Here is a 16,736-nt window from a genome sequence, read left to right on the forward strand (position 1 = left end):
TAGCTATTCAGCAACCATCTTGGCTAGCCCTGTTAGAATCAGCTATACCACATTTAGTATTGTAAACCTCATGATATGGAAAGTATTGTTTCCCATCATCACTTGTGAATTTGTAGCTTGTTGAGCGATTATGTAATATTCTTTTGTTTTCGGCCCCTGTTGTACATGTGTTTTGGAACAATTGAATTGCACTATGCAATTCTGTAAATTGTATTGTATGACATGGCTGTCAGAGCTATTGTAAACCGCCAAGCCTGCCAGTAGCCTGCTTCGAGTCTGATTAGAAAAACCTGGCTGTGGCCCTCGCTAGCTCGCGGCAGTCGCCATGACAACACTGCCTCCATTTGATCACAGCACGCATGAAAGTGTGCCCCTCTCGGGGGGCTGGAAAGTGATGTTTGACGAGGGGCTTTGACAGATGACGTCCTGTCCTTTCAGGGGAGCGGGTGACAGCGCGGAGCCCGGCCCTCCCCTCTCGCCCCCAACTGCTCAGTGAACCCTAGTGCACTGTGGAGGAATCCCTGACACAACCCTCACACAGCAGGGCACAAAGCAGCCACAGCCTGATAGCTGATCCTGCCTTGTAAAGGAGCACGCAGGTCAGCAGTCGTCAAGCCAGCTCCTAATCCCCCCGGCGCTGTGAGACTACAGGGAAAGTCTTTACGCTGACTCAACACCCGGCACTGTGAGACTACAGGGCAAGTCTTTACGCTGACTCAAACACCTGGTGCTGTGAGACTACAGGGCAAGTCTTTACGCTGACTCAAACACCCAGTGCTGTGAGACTACAGGGCAAGTCTTTACGCTGACTCAAACACCTGGTGCTGTGAGACTACAGGGCAAGTCTTTACGCTGACTCAAACACCCAGTGCTGTGAGACTACAGGGCAAGTCTTTACGCTGACTCAAACACCTGGTGCTGTGAGACTACAGGGCAAGTCTTTACGCTGACTCAAACACCTGGTGCTGTGAGACTACAAGGCAAGTCTTTACGCTGACTCAAACACCTGGTGCTGTGAGACTACAGGGCAAGTCTTTACGCTGACTCAAACACCCGGTGCTGTGAGACTACAGGGCAAGTCTTTACGCTGACTCAAACACCCGGTGCTGTGAGACTACAGGGCAAGTCTTTACGCTGACTCAAACACCCGGTGCTGTGAGACTACAGGGCAAGTCTTTACGCTCTGTGAGACTATAGGGCAAGTCTTTACGCTCTGTGAGACTACAAGGCAAGTCTTTACGCTCTGTGAGACTATAGGGCAAGTCTTTACGCTCTGTGAGACTACAGGGCAAGTCTTTACGCTCTGTGAGACTATAGGGCAAGTCTTTACGCTCTGTGAGACTATAGGGCAAGTCTTTACGCTCTGTGAGACTACAGGGCAAGTCTTTACGCTCTGTGAGACTACAAGGCAAGTCTTTACGCTGACTCAAACACCTGGTGCTGTGAGACTATAGGGCAAGTCTTTACGCTGACTCAAACACCCGGTGCTGTGAGACTACAGGGCAAGTCTTTACGCTGACTCAAACACCCGGTGCTGTGAGACTACAGGGCAAGTCTTTACGCTGACTCAAACACCTGGTGCTGTGAGACTACAGGGCAAGTCTTTACGTTGACTCAAACACCTGGTGCTGTGAGACTACAGGGCAAGTCTTTACGCTGACTCAACACCTGGTGCTGTGAGACTACAGGGCAAGTCTTTACGCTGACTCAACACCTGGTGCTGTGAGACTACAGGGCAAGTCTTTATGCTGACTCAAACACCTGGTGCTGTGAGACTACAGGGCAAGTCTTTATGCTGACTCAAACACCTGGTGCTGTGAGACTACAGGGCAAGTCTTTACACTGACTCAAACACCTGGTGCTGTGAGACTACAGGGCAAGTCTTTATGCTGACTCAAACACCTGGTGCTGTGAGACTACAAGACAAGTCTTTACGCTGACTCAAACACCTGGTGCTGTGAGACTACAGGGCAAGTCTTTACGCTGACTCAAACACCCGGCACTGTGAGACTACAAGGCAAGTCTTTACACTGACTCAAACACCTGGTGCTGTGAGACTACAAGACAAGTCTTTACGCTGACTCAAACACCTGGTGCTGTGAGACTACAGGGCAAGTCTTTACGCTGACTCAAACACCCGGCACTGTGAGACTACAAGGCAAGTCTTTACGCTGACTCAAACACCTGGTGCTGTGAGACTACAAGACAAGTCTTTACGCTGACTCAAACACCTGGTGCTGTGAGACTACAGGGCAAGTCTTTATACTGACTCAAACACCCGGCACTGTGAGACTACAGGGCAAGTCTTTACACTGACTCAAACACCTGGTGCTGTGAGACTACAGGGCAAGTCTCTACACTGACTCAAACACCTGGTGCTGTGAGACTACAGGGCAAGTCTTTACACTGACTCAAACACCTGGTGCTGTGAGACTACAGGGCAAGTCTTTACGCTGACTCAAACACCTGGTGCTGTGAGACTACAGGGCAAGTCTTTACGCTGACTCAAACACCTGGTGCTGTGAGACTACAAGGCAAGTCTTTACGCTGACTCAAACACCTGGTGCTGTGAGACTACAAGGCAAGTCTTTACGCTCTGTGAGACTACAGGGCAAGTCTTTACGCTGACTCAAACACCTGGTGCTGTGAGACTATAGGTCAAGTCTTTACGCTGACTCAAACACTTGCTGTATGGAGGGTAAACTGTTGTCTGTCTGTACATCACTTCACTGCATGAATGAACAGTGAGTCTCGTAATGCCAGACTATATCCGTTTCACGTTGTACCAGCGCAGGAGAGAGTTTGGCTCCTCTTACTGTCACTCTGGTATAGCCGGGGGGAAAAGCTACATTATCCTTACAACCATCCACCGAAAGTACCAAGCAGGCATCCAAATCTTCATCAAAACTTGCCATTTTCAGTGTGCTGCTAGCTTACTATAGCTAGCGTTGTTGTTGTTTCACAGCGGCGGACACACAGGGAGCAGAAAGGGATTTCCCTTCACTCCGACTGAAATGGTCGGATATTATACCTAATCAGACTAATCCAAGCCCAAGACTAAGACCAGTTCACAGTACAGAACAAGTCTTTTCATGACCACAGCATAGCTGCATATTCGACAGGATGTATTAAATCTTATGTGGTTGCATTCCAGTCATACTCTCTTGGATGACTTAATCCCCTGTATGGAAAAAAATGTCTGCGCTAATTAGTCTGTGGCTAAGATATTATTAGTTTTTAAATAATGTGATTACGTGCAAAAGGCAGAGTCAAAATAGAAGTCCAAGACCATCGAAGTCTGGACTCAACATCGTTGAGACTGCCACCACACTTACAGGCAATGTACACCAGATACGTTACGGCTGCGTTGCGGATCCGGCAAAACTGACGGATCGACTCTCTCCCATGTTAATTGATGGGCTTTACATGCGGTACGGAAAAATGACGCACCTGTTCTATTTTTGACGGATCAAGCATACGTCTGACAGATTACATGAGTGTGGGTCTGTTCGCAGCCGTACCGGAGTCGTACCACATCTGTTCCGGAGGCGGTGTACATTAGTCCTTAGGGTGTATTCACACCTGTAGCTTGTTTGCTTTGTTCAATTCAGGGGCTTAATTGATACAATTGTTGCATTTGTGCCCCTATTGGTTAGTTTGTGTTCATACAGCCACAAATCAAACGGTCTAAATAGGATTGCCAAACCTCCTGGATTGGCCAGGAGACTCCGGTAATAGCCTCCCGGGATGGGGGGGGGGGATTCCCGGAGATTTTATAAGATTATAAGAATGTGTGTGTGTATGTTGTTGGGTAGGCCTACATTGTACGTCGGGTGTGTGAGGAGAGAGAGAGAAAGAGGGAGGAATTATTTATTTATTTATTTATCTATTTATCTAACCGCCTCCCCCCGGGAAATTGGAGATAGTAGATCAAACAAGACCCTCGCAACTTCTGCTATCTGCTATCACGGAGACCCCAGAGGATTATACATATGAACACCTGTCCTGTCAGGAATAAAATATTAATGAATAATTTAATAATAGCCTAGACATTTTGAGGAAGACACTGCAATCAGTCTGATTATCTGATTGTACTGATTGTCTGATTGATTGCCTGATTGATTGAGACAATCTTTTCACAAAGAAGAAGGTTGGCTCTCATCGATGACCACAACCTGTTTTCATTTACCATATTGGAGACCAGAGTCCATGTTTGCAATCATGCAAAAATCCCCAAAGGTTTATCCATACAAACGCTAGTTTAACGATTCACAAAAACAGGATCTGAAGAATGACGAAGTTGTTTTTAACCGATAAAAATGCTCGTTCTCAGGCCATTATGCAATATGCATAGTGCAGCTGGCTACGGGAGCTGGTTTATCCAAAATTGTGCAATCCTGCAATTGTGTCAGATCGAGGTCGGATCACGTTCTCACCACAAACGAACCACCCCAGACATCGTTTGGAAGCGGACCGAGACCATCCTTTCTGGGCAATCTCGGCCCACTTGTTTTGTCCCGCATCCGAGTGCGATTGCTGTGTTCACACGTGCCCAAACAAGACAGGTGTGAATACACCCTTAAGTACAGACAAGCGACCATTGATTTTTTTTCCCAGTCACTCTGTTTGACACATAGCATAACATAGCATAGCATAACAAAATAAAATAGCATAGCATAGCACCCTTGTGGGGAAATTTGCTAATTGCAGCAGCAAATGTAATAGGTTTCAGCAGAGTAAAAGCCAAATAGACTGAGCAATAAAAGACGATAAAGCAATAAAATAGAATGTAAATACTTGTGGGGTTATATAAACGTATGCTGGTGTCAATTTAAATGTGTTAAATAGGGTGTTGGTATGAAGGTCTATGGACTTACAGATGTTATACAGTATAGAGATGTTACCAGCCATCACGACGGCTTACTTAAATGAAGCTTACTAAATGTATGTATAAACATAATGTAAACAGGTCTCTCTTCTCTGTTTGCATGTGTGCATGTAAATGTGTGTCGTACTAGAGCACATGTAATCATTATTAGTGAAGGGGTGCACATTCCACTACAGTAATTACAGAGTGCAGGCATTGTATGCTTTGATTCCACTAGACCCTCACTGTGCTGTGGCCACAGTCCTGCCCCCCCGCTGCCCCATCTCTCTCTCCCTCTCTCTCTCTCTCTCTCCCTCTCTCTCTCTCTCTCCCTCTCTCACACACACACACACACGCACACACATCCTTTGTCCCACCTCCATCACTGCTTTTCCACCCTTTTTCTCACTGACAGCCTTTTCAAGCGGTGTTTCGCTCTCATTAGCAGTGTTTCTCTCTCATAAGCAGTGTTGTAGTACATGTTTCTCTCTCATAAGCAGTGTTGTAGTACATGTTTCTCTCTCATAAGCAGTGTTGTAGTACATTTTCACCACTCGACTTGGACTTGAGCACTGATGACTTGGACTTGAACTTGAGCATTCATGCATTGGGACTCAAAGCTGCAGACGAGGACTCGGACTGGTTCATTCATAAAGACTGTTTTTTTTTGGGGGGGGGGGGGGTTCTGTTTTTTTTTGGGGGGGGGGGGGGTTCTGTTTTTTTGTAATAGGCCCTAATAATTTGGCATAAGATATTGATAGCTATATTGATAGAGTAACATTATTCAATTCCGTGCAAGAGCAGGCACGTGTGTTCCACCTACACGTGAATTCATGCTCATGTTCAGTAACTCCGGACTTGGACTCACAGTCGTGTGAGGGGGACTTGACTCTGGACTCTTCTTTGGTGACTGGGACTTGGACACGCATTCGAACATGGGCGACTCGAGATGTAGTGACTCGACTACAACACTGGTCTGAAGTTACACTCCTCGGTCGTTTCTCCATATTTCTTGAGAACAGAGCGGCAGTATCTATCAGAGAAAGATGAATGTGTCAGATAAACGATGAAAGGAAAGCTAAATGGAGACAGGAGAGGGCAGATAGAGAATGATAAGAGTGATAAGTGGTGTGCCTTGGAGCCCTCCTTATCAATGTCATTTTTTAACGAGCTCCCATGAATGTGCAGTGGCTCCTCTGCCTCTCCTGCCTGCTGATCTGCCTGCCACAGGACACCACAGCCTGATATTAAACAGTTCCGGTCCCAGTAGGTGTCACCAGCACCAAACACATCATGTTAGTGATGTTTAAATAGAATAAATAATATCCCAGGGAGCTGAAATGGCCCATTTTAAAGAGACAATAAAGGGCTTGATGAAGTCTCATTTGTTTTCCAGCATGCCTGTTGGCATCTGCAGCATCCTCCATGTTTCCCTGTGCTGTGATGTCAGCGGCTCGGCCTCTGGGGGCGGAGGCCAGACGACACAGTGCAGTGTAGTAATATTGACTCTCAGGTTTCTCAGTGGGAGCACGCCGGGCAGTTGTCTTCTGTCTGGAGCAGCCACAGGTTACCTGCTGTCAGGGGAGTCTCCAAAATCCTGCGGCATTTCCTCACATCAAAGTGGCCCATTACTGTCTGTCGCTGGGCTATCCCCAGGTTATCCTGATGCAGCCAGTCTGGGTTTCCATCCTCTGTCGTGGCTTCAGTGTTTCTCTGTTCCTTCCAGCCATCTAAGCCGTTGTAACCATGAATCAAGTTAATCTTGAAATGATTTCACAATATTCAGTGATTGTCAAAGATATTATTATTATTATTATTATTATTATTATGTTATTCTAATAACATTATGGCACTAACAGTGGAATTATCTTATAGTGATCACTGATCAAATTGATCACTATAAGCGGATGATTATTATAATTGAAATTATTTTATTTTTCTCATGTAGATTACCATCTAATTGACATTTGTATATAAAGTAATGAAATGGGCAGCTTCACTATTTACTGAATTGTATTGTCTGTTTTCCAAATAGGCCTAGGCTACATTAAGTTAGCCTACGGCTGTTTCAAACGCAGCAGTCTCTCACAGACAGACAGACAGACAGACAGACAGACAGAGATGGAGCGGCCTCTCCACACATACAGACAGAGAGATGCACGTTTCACTGCTGCATCTCATTGGCTGGTTTTTGGCAGTTTGTCATAAGCTTCGAGGAGAATACGTTTTTCATTGAGAGAAAATTACTTTCTTTTCCCAGTTATGATTTCAATGTGCACCGCCTCAGGTAGCCAGGTAGCCAGCCGGTAGCAGATGGGTTACCATGTGGCCGCTATGTATAATCCAAGTAAATAAATAGATAGATAAATGAATAAATAAATAAATAAATAAATAAATAATAGAATTACCGTAGTTTTAAACATTTTTTCCATTGATCAATTTGGGTCTTTTCATACATGAGTATGAAAAGACCCAAATTGATCACTGTAAGTGGACTACGGATTACTATAAGCAAATTATTTAAACAGCATGTGTATAGCAATGATTCTGTACCAAGCTTTTTGATCCATATAAGCCATGACATAAGTCATATACATTGGCAGAGATTAAGGTTAACACCCAAGAAGTCCCTTTATGTTAAACCCTGTTCCCCTTTAACCACTCTAAATGCAGCGGTTCAGCATTAGTCACAGTGCCTTGAATGTGCTCCAGTCCACAGTAGCCTACAGATGGATCTGTCAGTAGTAGTAGTATCAGTCAGTAGCCTACAGATGGATCTGTCAGTAGTAGTATCAGTCAGTAGCCTACAGACGGATCTGTCAGTAGTAGTATCAGTCAGTAGTAGTATCAGTCAGTAGCCTACAGACGGATCTGTCAGTAGTAGTATCAGTCAGTAGCCTACAGACAGATCTGTCAGTAGTAGTATCAGTCAGTAGCCTACAGACGGATCTGTCAGTAGTAGTATTAGTCAGTAGCCTACAGATGGATCTGTCAGTAGTAGTATCAGTCAGTAGCCTACAGACAGATCTGTCAGTAGTAGTATCAGTCAGTAGCCTACAGACGGATCTGTCAGTAGTAGTATCAGTCAGTAGCCTACAGATGGATCTGTCAGTAGTAGTATCAGTCAGTAGCCTACAGACGGATCTGTCAGTAGTAGTATCAGTCAGTAGCCTACAGACGGATCTGTCAGTAGTAGTATCAGTCAGTAGTAGTATCAGTCAGTAGCCTACAGACCGATCTGTCAGTAGTAGAATCAGTCAGTAGCCTACAGACAGATCTGTCAGTAGTAGTATCAGTCAGTAGCCTACAGACGGATCTGTCAGTAGTAGTATCAGTCAGTAGCCTACAGACGGATCTGTCAGTAGTAGTATCAGTCAGTAGCCTACAGACGGATCTGTCAGTAGTAGTATCAGTCAGTAGCCTACAGACGGATCTGTCAGTAGTAGAATCAGTCAGTAGCCTACAGACGGATCTGTCAGTAGTAGTATCAGTCAGTAGCCTACAGACAGATCTGTCAGTAGTAGAATCAGTCAGTAGCCTACAGACGGATCTGTCAGTAGTAGTATCAGTCAGTAGCCTACAGACGGATCTGTCAGTAGTAGAATCAGTCAGTAGCCTACAGACGGATCTGTCAGTAGTAGTATCAGTCAGTAGTCTACAGACGGATCTGTCAGTAGTAGTATCAGTCAGTAGCCTACAGACGGATCTGTCAGTAGTAGTATCAGTCAGTAGCCTACAGACGGATCTGTCAGTAGTAGTATCAGTCAGTAGTAGTATCAGTCAGTAGCCTACAGACGGATCTGTCAGTAGTAGTATCAGTCAGTAGTAGTATCAGTCAGTAGCCTACAGACGGATCTGTCAGTAGTAGTATCAGTCAGTAGTAGTATCAGTCAGTAGCCTACAGACGGCTCTGTCAGTAGTAGTATCAGTCAGTAGTCTACAGATAGATCTGTCAGTAGTAGTATCAGTCAGTAGCCTACAGACGGATCTGTCAGTAGTAAAATCAGTCATTAGTCTACAGATAGATCTGTCAGTAGTAGCATCAGTCAGTAGCCTACAGACAGATCTGTCAGTAGTAGTATCAGTCAGTAGCCTACAGACGGATCTGTCAGTAGTAGTATCAGTCAGTAGTCTACAGATAGATCTGTCAGTAGTAGCATCAGTCAGTAGTCTACAGACAGATCTGTCAGTAGTAGCATCAGTCAGTAGTCTACAGATAGATCTGTCAGTAGTAGTATCAGTCAGTAGCCTACAGACAGATCTGTTAGTCAGTAGCTGGCTCTGCACAAACATCTCATGTGGTTGAGCCTCAGTCTGCCCCGGCTCTCCTCGTGCTGTTTTACGCAGCTCTTCCTGTGTTGCCGTGGTAACGCTGCCTGATCTCAGGTCACAGAGGTCGCAGTATATGAGGAGACATCTGGGCCGGCAAAAACCGGTCCCAACATCACCATAGGGGACCAGAAGAGTCGGTTTTATCTGCGCAAGGAAGATTCCGGAGTGGCGGAGGGATGTCATAGGCCTTTAACAGCCATGTAACAGCTGTAACCCCGTCTCCCTTATGCAGCCTGGTCCATAATCCAGGAGCGTCTCTGGTCCAGTGTGCCTGTGGTGCTGGTGAAACCCAACCTAGGCCCTGGCAACCTGCCGTGTCACAAGCGCCAAAAGTTTATCACTTCCCCTCTACTCCCATCTCGCATCTTCTTCCCCTCATCTTTATTTCCATATTTCTCTCTCCAAATGTCTGTCTTTGTTGGCCTCCTCCTGCTCGAACCCTCTTCCTCCTTTTACTAACAGTTTGTCAAACAATAAATGTTATTGATATTAAATTCCCTTCCTTGTTTATTTTGTCATGTTAGTGTGCAGGATGGGGGTCAACTGATCTTAGTATCAGATGTCATTTTCCTTGTTTCATGTGTTCTTATTTCAATATAAACACTGACATCTTTTACACAGGGAAAAAACCAAGCATACGTGCATGCAAGGCCAAGGGGAACAATTTTGTTTGGTTTGGCACTGTTTTAGAGTGAAGAGTGATTGGTTCATTGAAGTCGCGAGTTGATTCGTTGGCCATGTTTGCCATGTTGGATCATTTAGGTCGGAAACACTCTTAACCTCATGTACCGATGCCATGGACTTTTACCACCTTTATGATCCCACTCATTAAAATTAACTGTCTGGCTGTAAAACATAGATTTCCCTTTAATGCTGCCTTCTGGATTGTCTTCAGATCTAATAGAAATAGTTCAACTCCCCCCAAGAAGGCACGAGTAGATCAAGGCGTTCGCTCTATATAGCAACCACTCCGATTACACACCATCAACAAACTCAAATCAGAATTTTTATAGTTACAGAATGTGACATAATTTGAAATCTTACAACATAATAGATAGCAAAAGATAACAACCCTCTGTGGATTAGGTCACCGTTCTTATATATAGGAGTTGGTGTTAAGCATCTATCTACTGTATGAGAAGCTATAAATGTGATGTGATATCGGTACTTTAGTATTGGAGACGCTAAATGTTCAAAATGAGCAACTCATCAGATTTGCTGCACTCTTTCCCTTGTACAGGAGTGTCAGCGAGGGAATACCCCCTCATTTAACAAGGCACTTTTTAAAAGACCCCCTTAAAAGCACGGCTTGCCCCTTTTAAAAGTAGGCCCATCAAGTCTCTGCCTTTTGATCAACCCAATAACTCTCCCACCCCTTCCCATAGGCATTTTTTAAAACACCATCATTATTGAGCCTCACCTCAGCAGCTCGTCCTCTGCGAGGTGACAGCCCGTCTTGTTGGTCCCGGCCCGAGCCCATTACCACCGGGGTCTGGGAGCGGACACGGCCTTGTGGCACCGCTGGGCCCTCAAACACTGCGCTCCTGTCCATAAAAATACAAAGAATGGCGCTCTAGCCTGCTACTCCGCCCTCATTTACCTTTTTGCCTCCTTTGTGGACGCCTAGAACTTGTACTTTTATAGGGAGTGGAGGTCAGGTGGAGCAGGGCTTCAAGATTATTTACCCCCGAGTGCTTGTCTGGCTCACAGAAGCAGCAACCTGCCCTCGCCTTCACCCTCACCTGGGCAGCTCAGGGCCTGTAAAGCAGGGACAGGGGGAGAGCGGGGGTGCTGGTGGCGGCGGAGCAGGAGGGGGACTCTTGATGAACTCACAGATCTCATCACCTCAGAGTATATCTCCGCTAGCTGGGGCCAACGAGTGAAGGAGATGCTCGGAGCGCTGGGTTTTAAAGAAGCCCCCGGGCTTTGCTTGCTTCTTCTGTCTGCTGACTTTACAGTCAGGATGGCTGACTCCAAGGCCAAGTGCATCTGCCAGAGCCACGGAGGCTCTCTTCTCCTCTTTACCAGCCAACCAATACATCTCTCCACTCGCTAAGGCCTTATTAACAGAGAGCTCCATGTCTGTACAGGCCCTTTAAAGCAGGACATTGACCCAGGACTAACTGAATCTTTCCTACACACCTCATCGTGATGGGTACGTGTTGTTTTCCACTGTTGGTCGCTGTGAAAGGCGACATTAGCAGCTTCCGAGCCAGGGGCCTGAAGGTTCCCCTGCTGCCAGAAGTTCTTCTGGTCCTCCCTATTATCTCCCACTCCCTGGGCCTTGCTGTTTGGTCCTTGGCTTTTATGGCAGGGTAGGAGAGGGCCATGAGGAAATGAGGTGACCCCAGGGTCACGAGTGGAGTCAGGGGGCTGGAACCGGACCACGGCCCTGCCAACCCCACTCTCTCAGGGCCGGTTCGGGTCGGGCCAGCCACAGCAAAGCAGAGAGGGGGAGACTGGGGAAAGGACCCCTTCCATCCTTGACCCTGGAGTCATATGCCTTTAATTAAGCCAGATTTGAATTTGTTTACAAGCCCCAGTGGTCTTAAATCTTCCGGGTCTTTGCCCCCCATACCACCCCCATGCTCCTCATCCCACCGTCACCCCATCCCCTCATGCCTCTGTCCTCGATTCCTTCTTCTCTTCTTCTCTTTTAATATGGTGTCAGACGTCTATTTATTATGCTGTTTTAACTGCTTTTCAGGCACGGCTTACAAGCTATTTGGGAATCCACCAAATAGGATTTGAGGGACACCCCTCTAAGATGTTAATCTGTTAGCGATATGAAAGGCCGCTCACCCCACTAAACTCCCCCTCCACTGGAACCCGGGGGCTCTTTATGGCCCCATCAGGCACCCGCATGGACGACTTACTGCTGACCTTGTGACCTGGCAGTTGAAGCCATATGAGGAGGGAATCTTTCTCCTGTCCCTTGCCCTCCTACACACTTCACGTCTGTCTCTGTCTCTCTCTCCCCCCAGAATCCCTGATGTCCTTTTTGACATCTTCAAGTCTTTAACATTCAGTGTTCAATGTGACCTGGAATGGCACAGTGCTTTCTTTGGTCATGTTTCATTCATCACTTCATCAAACTAGAAGGTCACTTGGAGAGCGCAGACCTCCGCCAAGGCCAATAGTCCAGTCTGCTATGATGATATGCAAATGTTTTGAGTCGGATCAGATCCGCTCCAAAATTTAACGGGTTCTTCCTTGGCCCATGCCATGCTACAACACCCTTCAACCAAGTTTCATGAAAATCGGCCCAGCAGTTTTTCCTTAATCCTGCTAACAGACAGACAGACAGACAGACAGACAGACAGACAGACAGACAGACAGACACAGACAGACAGATTGTAGTCTTATCTGTCCATGTGGCTTGACATGTTTTTTTCTGGGGGTTCAAGCCATCCGGCCTTACATAATGGGAGCTTTTATTTTCCTCTCAATACCTACAAACTCTTCATTCCAACAGGCCTCGCCCGTTCATTCATACTCTGGATGCTAACAGCTCTCTCATGTAAAAGATTTACACACAGCTCAGGAGCCTTTATTAGGACGGTACCAGCATGTTTGCTGTACAACAAAAAGGCCCTCGACTGGCTCCATCATATTAAACATTTACACGTAACTGAAGAGCTGTTACAATGGGCTTACTAGCGTGTTAGTAGCAGCAAAGCTTGCTGCAAAAGGCCCGGTCCTGGGGAGTTGGGTGGCTAATTGGATCGGTTGGGTTAAATAAATGTTTGAGTTCTCCCCTGTGCTGGGGGGAGGAGCCTCTCGCCTTAGCCGAGGGGAAAGAAGGAGGGATGAAAGGGAGAGGCGAGGAAAATACGGGAGGAAATGACCTCATTATTTTGAAGGAATCACATGAATTCAAAGGGGATTTCACAGAGTTGTCATTCTGCACTTTATACAGAGGCTGATGACAATAAGGAAAGCAAAGAAAGTAACAATGATATAACAATGATAGAGCCAACAAAAAGGACAAATAAAAGCACAGTACAGAACAGCCAACAAAACAAAGCTGGCAACAGAAATGACAAATAACAACAGTGATGATAATGATGGTGATACGATGATAATAAATAGATGAACAGAAAAACGTTCAGTTTGAGTGTACTGTTGTAACCCATGTCGTGTAGCTGGGAATCGAACTCGCAACCTCCGGCATGGGAGGCAGATGCTGTAGCGAGGAGGCTAAAACGCCATGGAGCGTCTCTTGAGGCGTCTGGGAGTGAGCTTTACTCACTGCACAGCATGACCCCTGACCCCTGGCTACTGTTACACTCTCTCATATTAACCAAGATGATGTCACTCTGAAGCTTAAATGAGGAATGTCTTGTTGCAGGTTCCAGATCCAGAGGGGAACCAGTGACCCCAACAGCTACAAGAGCCTGGCTGATTGCTTCCGGACCATCTTCCGTAATGAGGGGTAAGATATTCACAGCAGTTGTTGCCAGCTACCAAATGCTAGAAGAAGAAAAAATGCCCAAAAATTGGAGATACAGTTTCTTCGGGATACCAATGACATCAGTCTTCTTGTTCATAGTCTGAAAATAGTAAGTGTTCCACAGGGAAATAGTGATTTCTGCTGCGGACTGTCAGCTCCAATGGGATTTTCATCCTTCAACTAAACCCACAACTTGGTTTTCACTTCTTGACCAACAACTTCAGCCAGAAGTTTCTCCTGTGCTGGCACAGGGTTTAAACTAAATCAAGAGGAATTCTGGCTTGGTTCTACAATGCTATAAATAAATCCAGTCAGTATTTAATTTTGGTCTGGCCTTCGCTGTTAAAACTTTTGTGTGGCTGGAAAGACCCTCCTGCAACAACTAGTAGGTCGCAGGTTCAATCCCTGCTGCAGCCAGTGTGTCCATCATCAGCCATGTGTCCTGTTGAGATATCCTGCAGCAAGCCAGTGAACGTACCTACGTACCTGCTCACTGAGTAAGACTGACATCTATTGATGCTTACAACTGAAAAGAAAAAAGAAAAAAAACGCCCACATTCAAAGTACTATACTGGAAGAAAGTGAAGAGTCATCCCTCCATGCCCCTCCCCCTCTGCCTGGCCTGTGACAGGGCTGTGAGACAGTGCCCCTCCCCCTCTGCCTGGCCTGTGACAGGGCTGTGAGACAGTGCCCCTCCCCCTCTGCCTGGCCTGTGACAGGGCTGTGAGACAGTGCCCCTCCCCCTCTGCCTGGCCTGTGACAGGGCTGTGAGACAATGCCCCTCCCCCTCTGCATGGCCTGTGACAGGGCTGTGAGACAGTGCCCCTCCCCCTCTGCCTGGCCTGTGACAGGGCTGTGAGACAGTGCCCCTCCCCCTCTGCCTGGCCTGTGACAGGGCTGTGAGACAGTGCCCCTCCCCCTCTGCCTGGCCTGTGACAGGGCTGTGAGACAGTGCCCCTCCTCCTCTGCCTGGCCTGTGACAGGGCTGTGAGACAGTGCCCCTCCCCCTCTGCCTGGCCTGTGACAGGGCTGTGAGACAGTGCCCCTCCCCCTCTGCCTGGTCTGTGACAGGGCTGTGAGACAGTGCCCCTCCCCCTCTGCCTGGCCTGTGACAGGGCTGTGAGACAGTGCCCCTCCCCCCTCTGCCTGGCCTGTGACAGGGCTGTGAGACAGTGCCCCCTCCCCTCTGCCTGGCCTGTGACAGGGCTGTGAGACAGTGCAGACCCTGGAGAAAGTGGTTGCCACTCTCTCTGTTTACGGCGAGCCGACAGCTTTATAGCGGATATAAAGTTGATCTGCTGTGAGGTGTGAGCGAGCGCACTGCGAGAGCCTGCTTACTGACAGTTAGAAGCCCTTCGCTGGCAGCCGCTCAACAGACACAGCTATCCTGCTACTGGTCTCTCTTCACCCCATACACGCACGCACACACACACACACACACACACACACACACCCACACACACGCACACACACACACACACACACACACACTTGTTATTTTGGGTGTGTCTGTTGAGAATAGGTGCGGATGAACTTCCAGAGGACTTCCAGAGAACTCAGGTGACATCACACTGAAACAATAAAATGACTGCCAAATGATCTGCCATCCACACCGTCGGCTATGAGAGCCAGCTTACTGTGCGCCCTGGAAGCTGTGGTACGTGTCAGAGAGTCCCCACTGACAGAAGATTCACTTTCATGTGGACCAATTATCACTAACAGTATATTTTTGCTGAGGCTGTAATCACTCCCCAGTAGCAAGTAGCGGATTACCTCCAGGCCAAACCACTTAGTTATAATTTATACAAATAGTTTTAGGCCCCGCTGTTGTAGAATTATTATTCAAAATAAACTTCTCCCGTCGGTACATGGCAGGGCCGAGCTAACACTAAGGCCCCGCTCTCTCTCCCAGGCGATGAGGGAGGAAACGTGAGCCTTCAGCCCGAGCCCAGTGATTACACTGAAGACAGACATGGAAATATGCACATAATGTGACCCCATCGCTGTAGACATTCTGAAGCACTGCTTAGTATGGACACAGCAGCCAGGCCGGCTTCATATAGCTGGATACATTTAGAGCCGTTCTAGTAAATAAATATCCCAAGGTTAGATTAGAACGTATTATGTCTTGTACTTGGATAGGCTTGCAAAATATTAACATGATTTTAAAGACCCCCTAAAGTCATGTTTTAAGATGTATATAAAATACTGTACTTTGAATAATAATTTGTATCTGATGGTTTTTCCCCCACACAAAAAAAGTAAAATGATCTACTCCCTCATAAAAACAAATGTGAGAGTCTATGAATATGCAAATACATTTCATCTCAAACATTTTCCTGCTGGACACAAGATGTTTCCTACTTCACTGTAAAGTCCATTCTCCGTATATGTGCACTGGAGGCTTCAGGTTTCCACATCACACTTGTGTAAGTTGAATCTTGGACCAGAATTGGCTTCCAAATTCTTTGTGATATCACAAATCAAGCTTGTGGAAAATTGGATTTTCAATATGCACAGAGAAGCTTTCCACTTTCAGCAGACAGATTGTGAAAACCGCCTTCTAGTGTCAAACTCTGCACAGACAATCAGTCTGCACAGTGAAGCTCAAACGTCCAACTGTGGGAACAAGAAGCAAACATCATTTGACTTTAGGGGGTCTTTAACTTAGGTTTTCGAGGGAAATTTGCAACTACGTACTGTATATTGTGTCCTGTAAGCATTAAATGCAGTAGCTCTGCCTGTGTGAGTGTGTGACATGTGTGAGGCTGTGTTGTGTGTTCTCATTTTCTGTTGCATCGCATGAGGGTGCAGCAGCGTGAGCACGTGTTAAGTGTTTCCGTCTGGAGTCAAACAAAAAGTCTCTATTCTCCAGCATTCTTTACCAGTGTTACCCACACACCTCTATTCTCCAGCATTCTTTACCAGTGTTACCCACACACCGGGTCGGCTCTCAAATCATGGTCGCAGGAATATTAAACGGGTCCTCCTCACGTCGGTGCACAGAGAGCTGGCCTGCATTGGTCAATGAGTCGAGCCTGACACCGACACTGCAGGGTGCGGGTCCCGGGTCCGACTCCTGCT

At 46.8% G+C, this 16,736-nt stretch overlaps 1 protein-coding gene across 2 annotated transcripts in view; it reads left to right on the forward strand.

Annotated features, from left to right (window-relative positions):
- slc25a21 (solute carrier family 25 member 21) overlaps positions 1–16,736 on the forward strand; it is a 143,730-nt gene that overhangs the window by 108,853 nt on the left and 18,141 nt on the right. For both annotated transcript variants that reach the window (XM_083634166.1, XM_083634167.1), the window contains exon 4: positions 13,551–13,634. In XM_083634166.1, coding sequence (XP_083490292.1) covers positions 13,551–13,634 — 84 coding nt within the window. The remainder of the gene's footprint in view (positions 1–13,550; positions 13,635–16,736) is intronic.

The sequence above is a fragment of the Poromitra crassiceps genome (assembly GCF_964638095.1).
Source record: "Poromitra crassiceps genome assembly, chromosome: 3".
Classification (NCBI taxonomy): domain Eukaryota; kingdom Metazoa; phylum Chordata; class Actinopteri; order Beryciformes; family Melamphaidae; genus Poromitra; species Poromitra crassiceps.